The sequence below is a fragment of the Podarcis pityusensis genome, assembly GCF_964106645.2.
Source record: "Podarcis pityusensis genome assembly, chromosome: 15".
NCBI classification, from domain to species: Eukaryota; Metazoa; Chordata; class Lepidosauria; order Squamata; family Lacertidae; genus Podarcis; species Podarcis pityusensis.
Window position 1 is genome coordinate 16,379,140 of NC_138040.1, and position 18,594 is coordinate 16,397,733.

At 44.4% G+C, this 18,594-nt stretch overlaps 1 protein-coding gene and 1 long non-coding RNA gene across 2 annotated transcripts in view; both read left to right on the forward strand.

Moving 5' to 3' along the window:
* The window catches only part of LOC308464462, a 78,732-nt gene that overhangs the window by 15,214 nt on the left and 44,924 nt on the right, over positions 1-18,594 (forward strand). The gene's annotated exons all lie outside the window — the stretch shown is intronic.
* Positions 2,200-6,377, forward strand: LOC308463719 (C-C motif chemokine 5-like). Its single transcript, XM_080982298.1, has 3 exons — positions 2,200-2,379; positions 3,719-3,830; positions 4,997-6,377. The coding sequence occupies exons 1-3, from the start codon at positions 2,304-2,306 to the stop codon at positions 5,082-5,084; spliced, it is 276 nt and encodes a 91-aa protein (XP_080838424.1). The 5' UTR covers positions 2,200-2,303; the 3' UTR covers positions 5,085-6,377.

Here is an 18,594-nt window from a genome sequence, read left to right on the forward strand (position 1 = left end):
AGCAGCTGTGGAAAAGAGAAAATCCATGCTAGGCATCATTGGGGAAAGAATTGAGAATAAACCTGCAGAGATAATAACTCTATTTTACAAATCTATGGTGCAACCACAGTTGAAATGCTGTGTGCAGTTCTGGTCTCCTCACCTCCAAAAGGATATTGTTGGAAAAGGTAGAGAGAAGGGCACCAAAAGTGATCGTGGGGATGGAGGGGCTCTGTTATGTACTAACCTTGGATCTTAGAACAATAGGCAAGTAGGATCCTAGAATGCAACAACTGATTGGCTTGCAGGAGAAGACCAATCAGGCTCCAGGAAGAAGTTAATCAGCCTATTAGGCTGGTAGGATTGTAGAATGCAACAACTGATTGGCCTGCAGGAAATGACCAATCAGAACCAGCCAATCAGACGGGACTCATTGTGTAAATAATGTATAGTAAAAGCCTGAGGTTTGGGGGGCAATTCAATCACTGTTTTACAAGCTGCAATAAAGAGTATGAAATCACTACAGGACTCCGAGTATATTTCAGTCTCCTGTATGCAGAAGGGTTTCAGTGTTCTAATCATTTTATTTTAGAGAAAGGGCATGTAAGAGGATAAATGACTGGTCTAGAGCATGGAGAGAGTGGAAGGTGGGACATTTCCCTTCATCTCTCATAAGAACACAGCAGGTCGACACCCAGTGATGCGGAATGTTAGACAGTTTTGGAGGATAAATGGAAGTACTTCTCCACCCAGCACATAGTTCCACTATGGAGCTCGCTTCTGCAGGTGGCAGGTATGGCAACCCAACTTAGATGGCTTTTAAAAAGGATAAGGCAAATTTTTGGAGGATAAGGCTATGAATGGCTACTAGCGATAGTGGTTGTCCTCTGCCTCCACAACCGGAGACAGCAATGCTTCTGATTACCAGTTGCTTTAAAGACAGGAGGGGAGAATGCTCTTGTGCTGAGGTCTTGTGGGTTTCCCATTGGGGCATCTAGTCTGCCACTGTCAAAACATGATGCTGGACCAGATGGGCCACTGGCTTACTCTGGTAGGGCTATTTTGAGGTTGTTATATTCTTCAACCAATCTCACCTCTTGTAATGAGAGCAAACACTCAGAAGGAAAATGCTTTGGGAGAACTGAAGACTGGTTTGATCAGTGGCCAAAAGATTAATCTGGTCCAGCATCTGGATTCCAGCTGTGGCTACAAGATGCCTTTATTGCACAAGCACAGCATGAAGGCAAGAGCTTCCTCCTCTCCTTCATCTGTGAACTTCACTGGAGAAGCATTGGGGGGGGGGGGGAGGCGGCTCGTGAGGTCCCACACCGTGGGGAGGTGGTCATTTGGATTAAAATTGCAAGCCTGAAAAACTATGAAATGGTGTTCTGAGTCGGCTTTTTGTGTCTCTAAAAAGTGTCCTTGGCTGCTGGATCAGGTGAAAGGTGAGCTCTCCAGGTCCAACATCCTCCTTTCCTCACAGTGGCTGCTCAGAAGCCTCTTCTTCTGCAAGAAAAGAGATTCTGACTAAGCATTTGGAATAACTTTCTGATGGTAAGAGAAGTTTGACAGTGCAACAGACTCCTTGGGAAAGTGGTGGACTCCCCTTCATTGGAGATTTTTGAGCAGAGGCTGGGGGGGGGCTTTGCTGTGATTCCTGCATCGCAGGAGGGTGGCCCTTGAGGTCCTTCCAGCTCAACAATTCTCTGATTCATCTGGGAAGCTCATAAGCAGGACCTGAGTACTGTTGCCTGATCTGAATCAGTCTCTGGTTGCCACATCTAGGTCCATCAGCCCCATATACCTGGTTTTTCTAGGACTTTCCTGCTATTTCCGAAACTTCTGAGGTGTCCATTTATGCAGAAATGTGAGTAGATGTTTAGGAGTCAGAGCTGCATCAGAAAGGGGGCTCTTTAATCCTCTTTTGGGGAAAGCCCAGCAGAGGTGACCCTGGCAGGTGCCGTGTGATCCCTGGCTCCAGGCCTTTTAGGGCAGCGTTGCTCCCCTCACCTACTGAGCGCGTGCGGTAACGATTTATCACCTTCTTCTGCTTCCTCTTGCGTCCAATGATTTCCTCAACCCTTCTCACGTAACTTCCTTTTTCTGCTAGCGGCAGAATCAGTTGCCCCATGACCAACTCAGGAGGATGAAACTCTGGTGTTTCCACCTCCACGGACGACACGGACACTCACTCTTTCCACTGTGACAGCGTCCAGAACCCTATATAAAGAGAGACTTGGAGGACAGGAAGGTAGAGAGCAGCGAAGAAGCACAGAGAGACTTTGAGAGACAATCCTCAGCTCCACTCAGCATCTCCAGAAGACATGAAGGTCTCCGTAGCTGGCCTCACCTTCCTCCTCCTCCTCCTTGTCTCCTTGTCTCTGACAGTCGCTGCCCAACGTGAGTCAAACCTCTTCTGCTTGTATATCTCGAACTCAGAACTTTAAAATGAGGGACAGAAACCCTTTTAAAAATAGGGGGAGAATCATGGGTGATAAACTTTGAAATGAGGGATATCATTTGGCAGGGGGTTGTTGTCATTGTTATTACTTAATTAAACTTATTAGTCCCTTTAATTTTTACAAAAGGAACTCAAAGTGACTTGCAACAAGGCATACACAGCACATCCATTCAAACCAGCATAAAACAAAATGGAGAGGGGCATAAACTTAGTCACTTAAAAAAAAAACCAACCTAAAAATAACTTACAGCAATGAATGAATAAAACATGCGTTAAAACCAGCATGAAACAAACAAACAAAAATAATCTAAAATACATTCTGATTTTTAAAAGGCAGGTTTTAAACATCCTACCCCCACAAAAAAGCCATAGATAGCTAAAAACCAAAAGCCTGATTAAACAGGGATGTGTTTGCCTGGTGGCTAAAGTTATGTAACTATATTGGCAGGCAAGCCTCCCCAGGAAGAGCACCCCACAAATGGGGAGCTGCCACAGAAAAGGTCCTGTTCTCCTGTTTTGCCACCTTCTGGATCTCCTGTGGAGTGGCCAATGCAATTTGGTGCAAAATGGCAATCATCCATAGAAGAATTATGAACCTTTGAGAGTTCATAAAGCTATTCTGGGACTTTGATCTGCCCAGAATCCACAGACAAGGAGTGTTGTAAATCACGGGCAGCAAAGACAATGCCTTCCAGATATTGTTGGACTACAAGCCCCATCATCCCTCGCAGCACCAACCCCACTGGCTTCAACTGGTGGGAACTATAACCCAGCAACAACTGCATAGCAAGGGGTTGGACTAGATGATCCTTTGGGTCCCTCCCAACCCTACAATTCTATGATTCTATGGGTGGCACAATGTTGGACACTCCTGTGTTCCAAAAAGGAGTCAGATTCCATCTGAGAGTGGCATGATGGATAGGAACGGGTACTAGCTCAGTTGGTGAAATTCACTTCTTCAACAGCCTCCAGGATGAAAAAGGCCAGCCATACTTATTTATTTATTGCATTTATATCCCATCCTCTTTCTCCAAAGAGCTTGAGGTGGTGTGCATTGGACCTGGGGGGATCTAGGTCCTACACCCAACAACAACAACCCTGTAAGGTAGGTTAGATGGAGAGGCAGTAAACTGGCCCTCAATGTCACCCACTGACATACATGGCTGAGTGGGGATTTCAACCCTGGTCTCTCCCAGGTTCTACTCTGACACTCTATTCACTACACTGCAGCTTATGATGATATGGTTAAAACTGACGCCTGCTTTTTGCAACTTCCAGGTGGTATGGACGCGTCTCCCTGCTGCCCCAGATACAACCCCAAACCGTTCCCAAGGAGCATCGTGAAGAGCTTTTTCCGCACCAGTTCGCACTGCAACCGTCCTGCCGTAGTGTAAGTTTCGGGACTGGGCAGATGCCAAGTGATCCGATGCCCAAGAGGGCATTTCTGTGCTGTCCACTTTTGAACCCAGGAGGCTGCCTTATACCAAGTCAGACCATTGGCTTATCTAGCTCAGTATTGCCTACACTGACTGGCAGCAGCTGCCCAAGTTTTCAGTCAGAGAGCATCTCCCGCTCAGCCCTGCCCCTGGGACCTGAACCTAGGACCTTCTGCATGCAAGGCAAATGGTCTACCTCTGAGCCAGGGCCCTTGATTTGCTGCATTTTTATTTTGCACTAAAATGTATGCCGTAGGTGAACAGACAAAGCTTTCTTTAAGCTTTTGGGGGCTCCTGTACCTTTAGTTAAAAGGGTCCTGATTGCACACCCTACCCCTTCTCCTTGTCGATGGTGGCTTGGGGACTGAGTAGCCTCTCTGAATTGCTCCAATGTCCATTTTGTCTGGCCTTAATTACTGATTTTGTCACCCCCTTCATTTCAATAGTGACCATTAGCTGTAAAAAAATTGAAATGCAAAAGAAAAGAAAGAAATGCCATGAAATTAGTCATTAAAGCCCCTCAACCAACATTGGGGCAATTGAGGAGCAATTCATCAGTAATCCCACACCCAGAATTAATAAAAAGCAAGAAATGGGTAGAGCGTGTGAACAGGAAACTTTTAATTTACACTACAGGATGGGAGCAAACCAGAGAAGTCTCACCTGTGACAGGTGTGGCTGGTTGCGGTTCTGCCTCCCTGCCAATCAAGGGCACGATCCATGGCAAACATGATCCTGCGGTCACCTCCTAAAGTGTGAGGCAAGCTCCCATCTCTCTAAATGGCCACCAACTTGGATGGCTCTTTGAAAGGCACAAATTCATGGCTAACGATGGCTCCTAGCCACAATGGCTATGCTGTCCCTCTCCAGTCAGAGGCAGCAGTGCTTCTGAACCCCAGGAGGGGAAAAGGCTTTTGCGCACGGACCCTGCTTGTGGGTTTCCCATTGGGGGCATCTGCTTGACCACTGTGAGAACAGGATGCCAGACTAGATGGGCCCCCTTGGGCCAGACCCAGCAGGTTCTTCTGATGTTGTTATAAAACGCAGGAGCATCTCACAATGGAGAGAGCCAAGTGCAATAGAGAGGGACTCTGTAAACACTTGCTTCTTTCCTTGACAGGTTTGTATTCAGGAATGGTAAATCGGGCTGTGCTGACCCCAAGGCCGAGTGGGCGAAAAAACTTATGGCATCCCTTACACCAGAGTGAGAACAACCCACCTTTCCATCAACCACCTGCATCCCTGCCTCTATCCTTCTGGTGCCAGCTGCAGATCTCCTTCTAGGAAGAGCTATCTTTGAGCCACAGCCTCATTCCACCTGTGCTCCTGCTGTTTCTCTGATTCCCACCCACCCAAGGGACCCACCATCGCCACCCAGGTTGAGGTCCCTCAGGGCCACCGCTCTCATCAAGCCATCCATTTCCGGAGAAGGGCTTTCTCAGCGAGAAGTGGTCAGAGGATGAGAAGATGCCCTTTCTTGAGTAAATCACAGAATCGCAGGATGGTAGGCTTGGAAGGGACTCCATGGGTTATCTGGTCCGACCCCTGCAATGCAGGAATCACAGCAAAGGAATCCTCTTCCTTGATACAAGTCTCCGTCTTTTGAAGAGCCTTTGGAAATAACTCTGTGGCTTTCTGGTCAGGTTCATTACTAGGCCACAATATTTGCAGTCATGAGGAAATTTACACACACACAGGTGGATTCTGAATGTTCAAATTCAGTCTTGGTGGTCAGCCTTGCACATTTGCTGATCAGTTTCAAAAAACTGGTCTGTGGAAGCAAAGTTTGATTCTGAAAGATGGTGAAGGAAAACAAACACTATCCCTCCCCCTGCCACCCCAAAATTTTAGGACCATATTTTAGGACCAAATTCATGCTATAGATAGATAGATAGATAGATAGATAGATAGATAGATAGATTTGGGAACATATATTATGTGGCTGATAGAATACAGGGTATGATCTTGAGCTTCCAAAATATCCAAAGTGCTTTCAGGATCACTGTCCTTCCTGGAGAGATGCAGATTGGTCCATAGAATTCTCAGCAAAGCACAAAGCTCCCATTCCCAGAATTCCTTGGGGGAAGCCACAACAGTAAAAGTGGAATAAGCTTAACTAAAATGAAATTTGGAGCAGGTTTTTGCTTGGGGGTGTGTGTGTTGTGTTGCAAACTAGAGGTCTCTGCATGTTCATGCTCCCACTTTTGTGAATCCATTTCCATACCTGTTTGTATGTGTTTATTTATATATTTAAGTACTTCTCAAGCTCTTTGTGAGATTTAAGTATAGTGTGTTTCCTATTTATACTGTGAGGTTTTTTAAAAAATATATAATTTATTTCATTGTTTTATGAACCGCTTTGAGGTTTGTTTGTTTAAAAAAACCACAATCAAGCAGTATATGAATTTCATGAAAAAGTATTTATACTGTGTTATTATAAGCTATCCTCACTATTTATTAATGCATGTCTGCAAGTCGGGAATTCCTCAGCTCTCCTGCTGCCTTCCCAAAATAAAGATGCAATTTGGTTTTATCTCTGTCTCTTGCGGAGATTGTCTCTTCTCTGGGAATCTCAACGTGGAGTGGGCTGGAGGGTCCAAAAGGGGTGGCAGCAACAACAACAACAACAGGGGGAGGGTCCAAACAGGGGTGGCAGGGGGAGGGTTCCTGGAAAAAGTCTCCCTCAACCTGTTGGGGTCATTCAGATCTTTTGGACTCCAACTCCCATCAGCCCCAGCAGACGTGTTGATGGAAGTAGCAATCCTGCAATCACCAGGTTGGGGAGAGGTTCATAGGTGGCCTTGCAATCTCAGGTCCAAATCCAAGGTGTGTTGCTACCAGAAAAGCCTTCAGGGCTATCTGACTGATGGACATGAAAGCCAATTCTTGGGCAGGCAGCAAATGTCACTCACACCCAGGTCTGCCCCATAGGAGGAGCCTGTTCTCCCAGCAGCCAACCAGATGCCCCAGATGCCCCAAAGGGGAGCCCACAAGCAGGCTGTGAGGGTCAAAACCTTCTCCCAACCTTGTTCTCCGCCATTCTAAGCTAGACTGACTCTGTCCATGGAGACTGCATTTAGGAAACATAGCAACTTTAGGAGAGCCCTGCAGCAGCTAGACCAGGCCAAAGAGGGCCCATCTAGTCTTCCTAGAGTCTGACCAAATGCCCCAAAGGGAAACTCACAAGCAGAACTTGCGTGCAATAGCACTTGCCTAATTCTGTTCCCCAGTACCTGGTCTTAAGAGGTATATTATTGTTAGCCTTTGGTAGCTCTTCTCGTCTAATCCTCTTTGAAAGCCACCCTAGTTGGTATGGGCTCAGGACCACCACCTAAATCAGTGGCTCCCATGTTTTTGGGTGGGCCACTACCCCCTTGATTCCATAAGCTCTTCCCCCCTATAAAAAGCTCAGAATAGTGGTTTGAACGGCCCACTCAGGAAGATAATAGCACCATGAAATTCGTAACTGCAATGAGAATTCAAAACAGTAATAACCAAGTAGCTGTTTTATCTCAGCATATTATGAAAGGATAGTTTGCAATGGGTGTGCATTCTTGTGTATCTTTAAATAAGTATCAATAAATAAAAATTTTAAAACATGGACCTGTGCCTAGAAAGTGTGGGGCAAAACATGTGTGGATAAGCTCCCCATATGGACATGGGGAGACCTTATTTACTAGGCTAAATGTAATTTATCAGTTGCTCTTCTCTCTCTCTCTCTCTCTGATTTCCCCCCTGCTCTTCTTTTTTATTGTAGCATATTGTTTTGTACATTTAAAAAATAGTAATAATGGGTTTTTTTTAATTGTTTTTAAAGCCATCCCAGCTGCCGGTCTTCACTTTCTCAACCTTAGATTTTTTGAACTACAACTCCCATCATCCCTGACCACAGGCCATGCTAGCTAGGAATGAAGGGAGTTGTAGTTCAGCAACATCTGGGGAACCCAAGGTTAAGAAAGGTTGCTTCATCAGGTGCAGAATACCTGATGCTGGTCACATTATTTTGGCACCTGAGGCAGAGCACACACCCCCCCACCTGTCACCCCAGACACAAATGCCTCCCCTGGAAGCAAACAGAAAGCCATGAAGGAAATAACCAAGGATTTGCTGCCTCCTTGTGGCTGCATGAAGTGGCTGCCTCACAGATTTATAGAATTGTAGAATTGGAAGGGACAACCCAAGGCAGGAATTGCAACGAAAGAATCCCTGAGAGATGATGACCCATCCTCCATTTAAAAACCTCCAATGAAGGAGAGACTACCAGCTTCCGAGGGAGTCCGTTCCACAATTATTCTCCGAAAGTTCATCCTAATGCTTAGTTGGAATCTCCTTTCTTGCATTGGTTCAGGTCCTCCCCTCCAGAGCATCAGAAAACGAGCTTCCTCCATAGCTCAGGTGACAGCCCTTCAGATATGTGAAGAAGGCTCTTGTGCACCTCCCAACCTTCTCTTCTATAGGCTAAACATCCCGAGCTCTCCCAACCATGCTTGGTTTCCAGGCATCATCTTGGTTGCCTTCCTGTGCACACCTTGCAGCTTGTCAATATCGTTATTGAACCATGGTACCCAGAACTGGGATGCGGGTGGCACTGTGGGTTAAACCACAGAGCCTAGGAATTGCCGATCAGAAGGTTGGCGGTTCGAATCCTCACCATGGGGTGAGCTCCTGTTGCTCGGTCCCTTCTCCTGCCAACCCAGCAGTTCGAAAGCACGTCAAAGTGCAAGTAAATAAATAGGTACCGCTCCGGCAGGAAGGTAAACAGCGTTTCCTTGCACTGCTCTGGTTCACCAGAAGCGGCTTAGTCATGCTGGCCACATGACCCGGAAGCTGTATGCCAGCTCCCTCGGCCAATAAAGTGAGATGAGCGCCGCAACCCCAGAGTCATCCGCGACTGGACCTAATGGTCAGGGGTCCCTTTACCTTTACCCAGAACTGGACACAGCACTCTAGGTGACCTCACTTGGCCTCAGGACCAGCCCACCAGTAACCCAAGATGAGCACACCACTCAACAGTCCTGATTTAAGCAGGACACCCCAGAATTACAGAAGCCAATTCTGGCTTCTGATTGGAACCTGGAATGTCCTGCTTTTTGTCCCGGTACTCTGGCATGAGTCAGCTGGCTCGCACCAGAGCACCAAACTGGAAGACTCTTGTTTTCTGATCTCACACTTTTGTTTTTAATGTTTGAAGTTTTATTCTGTTTTTAGTGTTCTGTTGGGAGCCACTCTTACTATTATCTAAAAGCCTTAATTACCGTATTTTTTGCCCTATAGGATGCACTTTTCCCCCTCCAAAAATGAAGGGGAAATGTGTGTGCGTCCTATGGGGCGAATGCAGGCTTTCGCTGAAGCCTGGAGAGCAAGAGGGGACGATGCGCACCGACCCCTCTCGCTCTCCAGGCTTCAGGAAGCTATCCCCCCAGCCCGGCAAGCTCCGGGAGCGATGGCGAGGTTGCGCAACCTCGCCTTCGCTCCCGGACCCCCAGCCCCGAGGCTAAAAACGAAGCCAGGACAGTGAGCAGGATCCATCCCACTCGCTGTCATGGCTTCTTTGCTCTTTGGGGCTGGGGAACAAATTTTTTTTCCTTTATTTCCACCCCCCCCCCAAAAAAATAAGTGCGTCCTATGGCCCATGTGCCCTATAGGGCAAAAAATACGGTACCTTTTGAAATTTTAAAATGGCTGTTTTTAACTGATAATTCCATCGCTCTATTCTTTTTGTAAATCAAAATACGCATCAACACTATACATGTCTGGGTAGGCTTGCCTAAAGAAAAGATGTTTTTAGCAGGTCTGAAAAGAGTAGAGCGAAGGCGCCTGCCTGATCTCAAGAAGCAGGGAGTTCCAAAGTGTTACTGCTGCCGTGCCAAAAGATCGATTTCTGACAAAAGCGAAATGGGTATTATGTGACACTTTCCACAGATTGAAGCGGTCGAGTGGGCATGTATGAGGTGATTTCGTAACTATTAGCAAACATTAACCAAATACAAATTCTAATAACAGAAAAGTCTTTCAGGCAAGCCTGAGTCACCTGGGCAGACATTTCTGTGATGCACAGATTCATCAGACAGAAGAATGCTTGTGTGTTTCTTTAGAAAAACAACCAAGGCAGGGAGCCATGAATGTGAGGTTTCTGCTAAGAATAACAGTTTGAAGCTAGTAGTAGATTTAAACACAACGTATAAGTATGATAGTTTTAAAGTAATGGTAAGTTTGGATACAACGTTTAAGTGCAGAAATAATGTCGTTTCAAATATACAATGATATAGTACAAAGGTACATGAAATACCAGTGCACAACAATTGTTTTATACTACTAGCTTCAAACTGTTATTCTTAGCAGAATACACACGTTTTTCATTTCAACTCTTGAGTAGGAATTATTCCTTATATTGAAACTTTTGGCCAGAGTTCTTGATATATCCTTTTCAGTGTAGTTTCAACAAGAACTCCAATTTCTTTAACGATTACTATGGCCAAATGGGCTGAGACCTTTTCGTATTCCGCTGATGAAAAAGAGAAGATATTTGGTTCCTTACCTTCCCTTACAAATGAAACTCCTATCAAACCTAACAATGATTGGAACACTTATCTAAATATTCTAAAAAGACAAACTAGATACAACCTACACGCCAGACTCATGGCCGATTACACTAAAGTTCAGAGGATACCCAGAGGATTACGCATTCAAAAAGCTCCAACTTTATTTTCCAATAATGAAGAATTTAAAATTAAATGGATGTCCATTCTAAATAGATGTTCTTTTGACCTGATGACTTTAATCACAGAATTTGCAATTAAAGAGACTGAACGTTTGGACAAAGAAGCTGTCGGATAAACCTAGAGAGGATCGTATTTGCACATCACTGCAATTTACACCACATACTTCTAGCATTAAGAAACTCATATATAAACATTGGCATTTGTTATCCAACATCCCAGGATGTCAAAAACCACCTATAATTGGCCTAAAAAAAAAAACAAAAACCAAATCACTGAGGAATTATTTGGTGAAATTGGACCAACTTACATACCCGGAAGCATCAACTAAAGGCCATTACAAATGTGGTAGCTGCAATGTATGCAAATACGCACTACAAGTTAAGGAGTTCACCAACATACAGACTGGCTTCAAGTTTCAGATTGAACATTTTAGTAACTGTAACACGAAGAATAGCGTGTATGCATGGATATGCCCATGCCAAAAGATATATATAGGCAAAAGCACCAGACCAATTAAACTACGCATAAATGAACATCGATCACGGATCCGTAACAGAATACGAGAAGCCCCAATGGTGGAACATTATATACAACAAAAACACACGGAAGAGGATTTTGTCTTCTTTATTATTTGGAAACCAAAAGTAGATCTATATACCAGGAGAAATATTGATAGACTATTGTTACAACAGGAAGCACGATATATTCATTTGTTTGAAACGATGTCCCCCAAGGGCTTGAATGAACATCAAGACTACAGTTCTTTTCTCTAATAAACCACCATAGATGGCCTTGGACTTTAAATCCCTTCTCTGTTTACACCTTTAAGAAGGGAGAGCCTATCCTCCCTCTCCCACAGACACACATATAAGACAATGATTTCACTCCCTAATAGAAAACGCACAGAGAAACGCAAGAAAACTTGGATGCAATTATCTAAGGTGAGAAAACACTGAACTGATGTCCGTTTTTCACAAATAATTTGACTGGAAATAATAACTCTTGGAAATCCTTATTTCTAGACGCATGTCGAAATAGAAACATAAAAGAACTAAATGATACAGACTTCCAACAGATTTATAGTCGTCAAAAAACCGAGGTATGGAACCAAATATCATAATATGTGTTAACATACTTTAGAATGTATATAATTTATTATATTTATTATCTATGGATTGAAGCACCTTGATCTATCTTGACATATTTTTTGATATTACCAGCTGAAGAAGGCGTGTACTCCGAAACAGGGCCCTGTCCTGGTTACCACCACTGAACCATACATCTGATTCACACTCCGGATACTCCTTTTTGGCCCCATTTGATCCTTCATTATTCTTTATTCTAATTTTATATAATGTGGACTCGTTTTGACTGCTATTGAGACTTGTATAAAACAATTGTTGTGCACTGGTATTTCATGTACCTTTGTACTATATCATTGTATATTTGAAACGACATTATTTCTGAACTTAAACGTTGTATCCAAACTTACCATTACTTTAAAACTATCATACTTATACGTTGTGTTTAAATCTACTACTAGCTTCAAACTGTTATTCTTAGCAGAATACACACGTTTTTCATTTCAACTCTTGAGTAGGAATTATTCCTTATATTGAAACTTTTGGCCAGAGTTCTTGATATATCCTTTTCAGTGTAGTTTCAACAAGAACTCCAATTTCTTTAATGAATGTGAGGTTGTCTGAAAGGGCCAGTTCAGGGGAAACGGAATAGGGGGATTCAAGGAAACGGTGCTGAGAGGCCCCTGCCAACCTGGTGCCCTCTAGGCATTGTTGAACTATGGCTCTCATCATCCTTGCTGGCTGGGGAGCAATGGGGGTTAGTTAGTTATTTAGCACATTTGAGCTCTTCAAGCAAAAAGTCTCCCAGAGTGGCTTGCCTCCCATTGATTAAAGCAAGCTGTGACCTGCAAGAGGAAAGGGATGGGTAGGGTAGAGGGGGCAAGGGATCCGATTCGGTATCTCCAGGATTATGGCTTTTAACCTTTCCATTTTATAATGACTTTCTAAATCCAGCATCTAAGGTAGTTAAAGATTCCAAGCCATGGCAAAATAGTGGCTTAGAAAGCCTAGAGATGATGTTGCAGGGTCAACTTATTCTGACAACTAAGGAGGTCGCAAATGCCTTGGAAGGAAGAAGAGCCCCACTCTTCCAATATTTTAAAATTAGAGGTGCGTCCTCCTCCTTCATACAAAAATATGAGGAAATCAGGAAAGAGAATAGATGGGAAATTCTTTCATTTGGCTAAAGGCATAATCACAAAATTCTATGAGCTTTGGTTAAACTTGGATCAGAACCAGGATATGTATATGAGAAAATGGGTGCCGGATTTGGATCATAGTCAGGAAACTGGATTTGGGCTGACTTCCATTCTAATACAATTTCAGCAGGTTTAAAGGAGAAGTATTTAAAATCCTCTGTCAGTGGTATTTAACACCTTATAAACTGAATTCAATAAACAAATTAGGGTCAGATAAACATTGGAGATGTGGGTTAAACAAACAAAATCTCATACATATTTTCTGGAAATGTTCTCTAGAAATCTGTTCAGGCTAATATTTCTGATATGGTAGTACACCGTATACCCTTGGAACCTAAAATATTTTTGCTTGGTTATCTAAAAGATGTTCTTCCAGAAAATGTTCAGTCTTATTTATCTGCCTCATGAGACCAGGGCCCTGCAGGATCTGATTTCTTTTCGCAGGACCTGTAAGACAGAGTTGTTCCGCCTGGCCTTTGGCTTGGAGCCAATTTGATTCCCTCCCTCTCTTTCTTTTTTCTTTTCCTTCTCCTCCTGCGAGGAGGCTACATTTTAATATTTTAATGTTTCAATATTTTAATGTTGTATTTTAATTTTGTTTTTAAGCTGTAATCATTCAACTTGCTTTTATTATTGCTTGTAAGCCGCTCTGAGCCCGGCCTTGGCTGGGGAGGGCGGGGTATAAATAAAAATTATTATTATTATTATTATTATTATTATTATTATAACTGCTGCTAAGATTATAATAGCTAAAATAGGGGGGAAGCATATCTCCTACGATATCCAAATGGATTGAGAAAATGTGGCCTGTAGTAAGTATGATTAAGCAAACTTATTATAAAAGAATATACCGTATTTTTCCGTCTATAAGACACCCCCATGTATAAGATGCCCCCTATTTTTGGGGACTCAGATTTACTCTGGGGGGAGATGGCCCAGAGTATAAGATGCCCCCTAATTTTTACATTATTTTTAAGGAAAAAACCTAGTCTTATACACAGAAAAATACAGTATGTTGCTATGAGTTGGAGTGGGGCAGACTCCTCTAATCCCTGGATCCAGCAAGTGTTAAAATCTAATCAAGCCAAGCTAGCTTTCTGTTGAGGTGATGGGGATTAAGGGGCCCAATGCAAGATGGCCCCCTCCCTCAACTCGCAGATCTAAGTCTACTGACTGCTGTTTTGCTCCAAATCGCTGGCTGGAATTTCCTTCTTTTACTGACCACATGGACCCACAGGGGACTTGGACCCCGACGAGCTGGGCTGTTGAGTAGTCTCTCAACCCAGAATTTTCCTTATCAGTGCCAATTCTTAAGCCATTGCTCTTATGATGACCAAGATCCTGAGAAACCCTTTGTGGCTGAATCAATCCTCTCATTCTTTGGAAGCAGCTGGCCAGAGACCCGCCACATGCTTATCCCCAAATAAGACACTGGGAAATTTCTCACTGCAATGTGGGAAATTCCAGCCAGACTGTCAAAAGCACACCCACTGCCTCCTCCGCTGTCCTTTTTGGCTGGGCCACAAGAGGGTTCAGCTGCTGTTCAGGGTCGGGGGGCATTCACCTCTCCTTCAGGCGTAGTTTGTTGTGTTCCCGTAAAGGAGGTGTCGATCCTGAGAGCTGATGCGACAGGAGACTTTTTTTGGATTGAGTCAGCCAGCTTTCCCTGGATTCCAGCCCTGTGAACTGGTCCATGATTAAATGCCAGAGGCATGAAAATAGTGGAAGCGCAAATCATGTCCTGGGTCAAGAGTCCTCTTGGAGCCTGACACTGATGTCCAACCTCTCCTTGGACTGAGGGAGCAAGGTCCTCTATTCTGACTTAAACTTGGTTCTTTTTTTCCTTTTCCCTTTTTTGCAAATATACCTTGTAGCAATAAAGAAATAAAACATGCATTTGCACCAGCATGAAATGAAACACAGGGAATCTAAAACACCTTCACTTTCTTAAAAGGCAGGAGAGATCTGAATGGAGCCAATATTTCTCTTTGTTATTCCAATGTTTGAGAACTTGCTTTATCAGAAAAGTTGACCAATGATCTATGTGTTTCCAGGGGACAATGTAAAAAGGATAGATTTGCAGAGGTTTGGTTTGGTTTTATTTTATTACACATGTAAATAAGGGGAAAATGTGGCGTTCTTCCTTAAGGAAGAGGAATGCTTCTCAATGGATTTGGTTGATTCAATAAAATATGAGAGTATATTATTGAATTCATCCCAGCCATGCCAATGAGGTTTTTTTTATTTCATTCTGTGTTTAAATGTATACACAGTCTTCTGTTTTTATTGTACCAGCTTGATGTGTGCTTTTGTTGCAGTTGTTGTTAGCCCAATGATATCTATAAAAATAAATTTTAAATTAAATAAATATGAAGCAGGATTAAAACACCCTGCCCACTGAAGGAGGCCACTTAAGAAAATAAGAAAAGCCTGCTTGACTAGGGAAGCCAAGGAACCACCAGACATCATGAGCAACACACACACACACAGAAAAAACCAGCACCCTCTCTATCCTCCAGGCAGGCAAGAGGCAACATCAGAGTTCAAGGATGGATCATAGCCAGGCCAAAGCACATCAAGGAAGGGTGCGAAAGAAGGGTGGTGAGGGGTTTGGGGCTGAGAAGAGGGTATGGCCTGGGGGGGGGGTCCCTGAGGGTTGTGGAACTGCTGCTGGTTCCCAAAACAGCCTTTGAATTGGTGTTGGGGGTATCCTTTCTTCCATCATCTGTTACACCATGATGAAAGGAATGGTTTGCACCGGACAAATTCTTATTCTAACAAGAGTGGGGATGAATGTTTCTCAACAAGCACAACTGATAGTGTCCCTAAGTAACATCCAACCAGCAAACAGGACACTGGTCTGGCAAGCTGAAGCACAAAATCCGAGTCCTGCTCCCAGGAACAAAGCTCCATCTTTGCTGGCTGGCTGGCCTGACAACCCCGTAGGAAATCAGATATCGGGCTTCTGTTATCATGTTCGAGATGCTGTTTTCATGATTTTATGGTTTGTGAGGTGCTGTCAGGAGTTCTGTCTTTAACCTGTCATCTGCCACCTTGACAGGGGTCACTCTAGAAGGCAGCCTGCCCAAAGAAAAAAAAGGAAGATTTTTTTTTTTTAATTCCTGCATCGCAGAGAGGTTGAACTAGAAGACCCTTTGAGTCGCTTCCAACTCTACAGTTCTATAATTCTAAAGCCAACTCCTAATCGGTGGTCCCTGCCCTTGGGGGGGGGGAACCCATAAGAATTTAAGGAGAACCTTGATGAATCAAAGGGGGGCAATCTAGTCCAGAGTCCTTTGCTCACAGTGGCCAACTAGTGGCCTGTGGGAAACCAGCAAGCAGGATTTGAGCACAAGAGCACTGTCCCTTCCTTCCTGTGGTTTCCAGCAACTGGTATTCGGAAGCATGGCTGCCTCCATGCCTAGTAGTCGTCAATAGCCCTCTCCTCCTCCGTGAATTTGTCCAGTCTTCTTCTAAAGCCATCCAAGTTGGTGGCCATCACTGCCTCCTGTGGGAGGGAGTTCCATAGTCTAACGATGCACTGCGTGAAAAAGGACTTTTGCTTTGCTTGTCTTCCAACGTTCAGCTTCATTGGCTGTCCACGAGTTCTAGCCTTATTATGAGAGCGGGAGGAAAACTTTTCTCTATCCATTTTCTCCATACTACATATCATTTCATAAACTTCTATTTTGTTGCCTTTCTTAAAGGAAAGGGACCCCTGACCATTAGGTCCAGTCGTGACTGACTCTGGGGTTGCGGCGCTCATCTTGCTTTATTGGCCGAGGGAGCCGGCGTACAGCTTCCGGGTCATGTGGCCAGCATGACTAAGCCGCTTCTGGCGAACCAGAGCAGCACACGGAAACGCCGTTTACCTTCCCGCTGGAGTGGTACCTATTTATCTATTTGCACTTTTTGCTTTCGAACTAAAACAGGGGTCAGCAAACTTTTTCAGCAGGGGGCCGGTCCACTGTCCCTCAGGCCTTGTGGGGGGGGGGGCGCAGACTATATTTTGGGGAGGAAAAAAAATGAACAAATTCCTATGCCCCACAAATAACCCAGAGATGCATTTTAAATAAAAGGACACATTCTACTCATGTAAAAACACGCTGATTCCCCAACCGTCCGCAGGCTGGATTTAGAAGGCGATTGGGCCAGATCTGGCCCCTGGGCTTAGTTTGCCTACCATGCTCTAAAAAGTTCTGAACACAACAACATTTGCTCTGTTCTCTTGATCATTCCCGTTGCCCTTTGCTGAACCTCAAACATTATCATGGACTGCTCTGCCAACTTTCTCTTCGTCCCCAGTACATCGAAACTGACATGTTATCTGCTATCAAGAGAATAGTCACCATTTCCCCATTAACATTCTCAGCACGGCCTTCCAAGTAATTCATAAATGCATTTATTTGATTCCTTGGAATTTCATACCCTTGTGATCTGTTTAAGATCATCTAAGGCTGTAAAAAGATGAACATACACTCCACCTCCTGTGCCTTCCCACTGCTGGCATTTAAACATTAGCCACAATTCATAGCTATCTTGTAATTTCTAGAGAAATTCTGCTATTTGATCAGAGCCGGCCAACCCATGGGGCAGGATGAGGCAACTGCCTCAGGTGGCAGAAGCCCAAGAGGTGGCACCTTCGTGGATGCCCCACCTGCTCTGCTGCCTCTTCCACTGGCAGAGAAGTGGTGCTGGCAGCAGAAGCAGCAGCTTCAGGTGAGAGCTTGTGAGATTTACCGAGATCTCACCCTGGAGTCATGGCCACAGCAGGAAACAAAGCGTTAAAGCCCCCTCCTCTCATCTCCTGCTGGGATCCAGATCAAGACCACTGGTGTGTGTGTGTGTGTGTGTGTGTGTGTGTGTGTGTGTTTGTGTGTGTGTTATAGAGGACAAGCTAGGAAGGAAATGTCATTTGCAGTTTGGACCACATTGATAGAATCATGGGGTTGTAGAGCTGGGAGAGACATCAAGTCAACCCTCCTGCAATGTGGGAATCACAGCTAAAGAATCCCCGACATCCTCCTTGCTATACTTGCAAATAACATGTGTGAAAGTTACCTCTGTTTATGTCCCCCCAACAGGTTGAAGGGGCATTTTGTAAGGAGGTGCTTGGGAACCCCCAGGTTTCTGTGGGTTTAAACAGAGATGACTCTGTTTAATTTGTGTCTCTTGAAGCAATTTTGCAGTGCACTTCGGCAGCCAAGGAATGTGGCCAAAAATCCACACGCTTGTGTAAAGTGTGCATGAAACTGCATGGGTTGGTTAAAAAATGCCCATAAAATGTGTGTAAGTTACCTCTGTTTGCCCCCCCCCCAGCAGGTTGAAGGGGCACTTTGAAACTCCCAGTGTGTTGCTAGAGTCAACCCAACTGACCTCTGGAAGCAAGAGTCTCATGCTTGCCTGATCCTCATTATAAGCTATAACCAAAACCATCCTCTTTGACTTGTTGGTTTTCCTCTCTCGGGGATCAACTGGACATCTCATGCGAAAGCAGTATGTTTTTGCTTATTCGAACACTGGGCATGGTGCATTCCCGACAAAGTTCAGAGAGGCCAATGTTAAATCAGTTGATTTTGCAAACTCATGTGTTGCATCACGGCCATTGATTGGCAGAAGCCAGGTGAAAAATTATCATTGTCACCAGTCCCAAAGTAAAGTCACCTCCAAGCCACCTGTTTGCTGAGCCTTCAAGCCTGATTCGTTTGCAGAGAG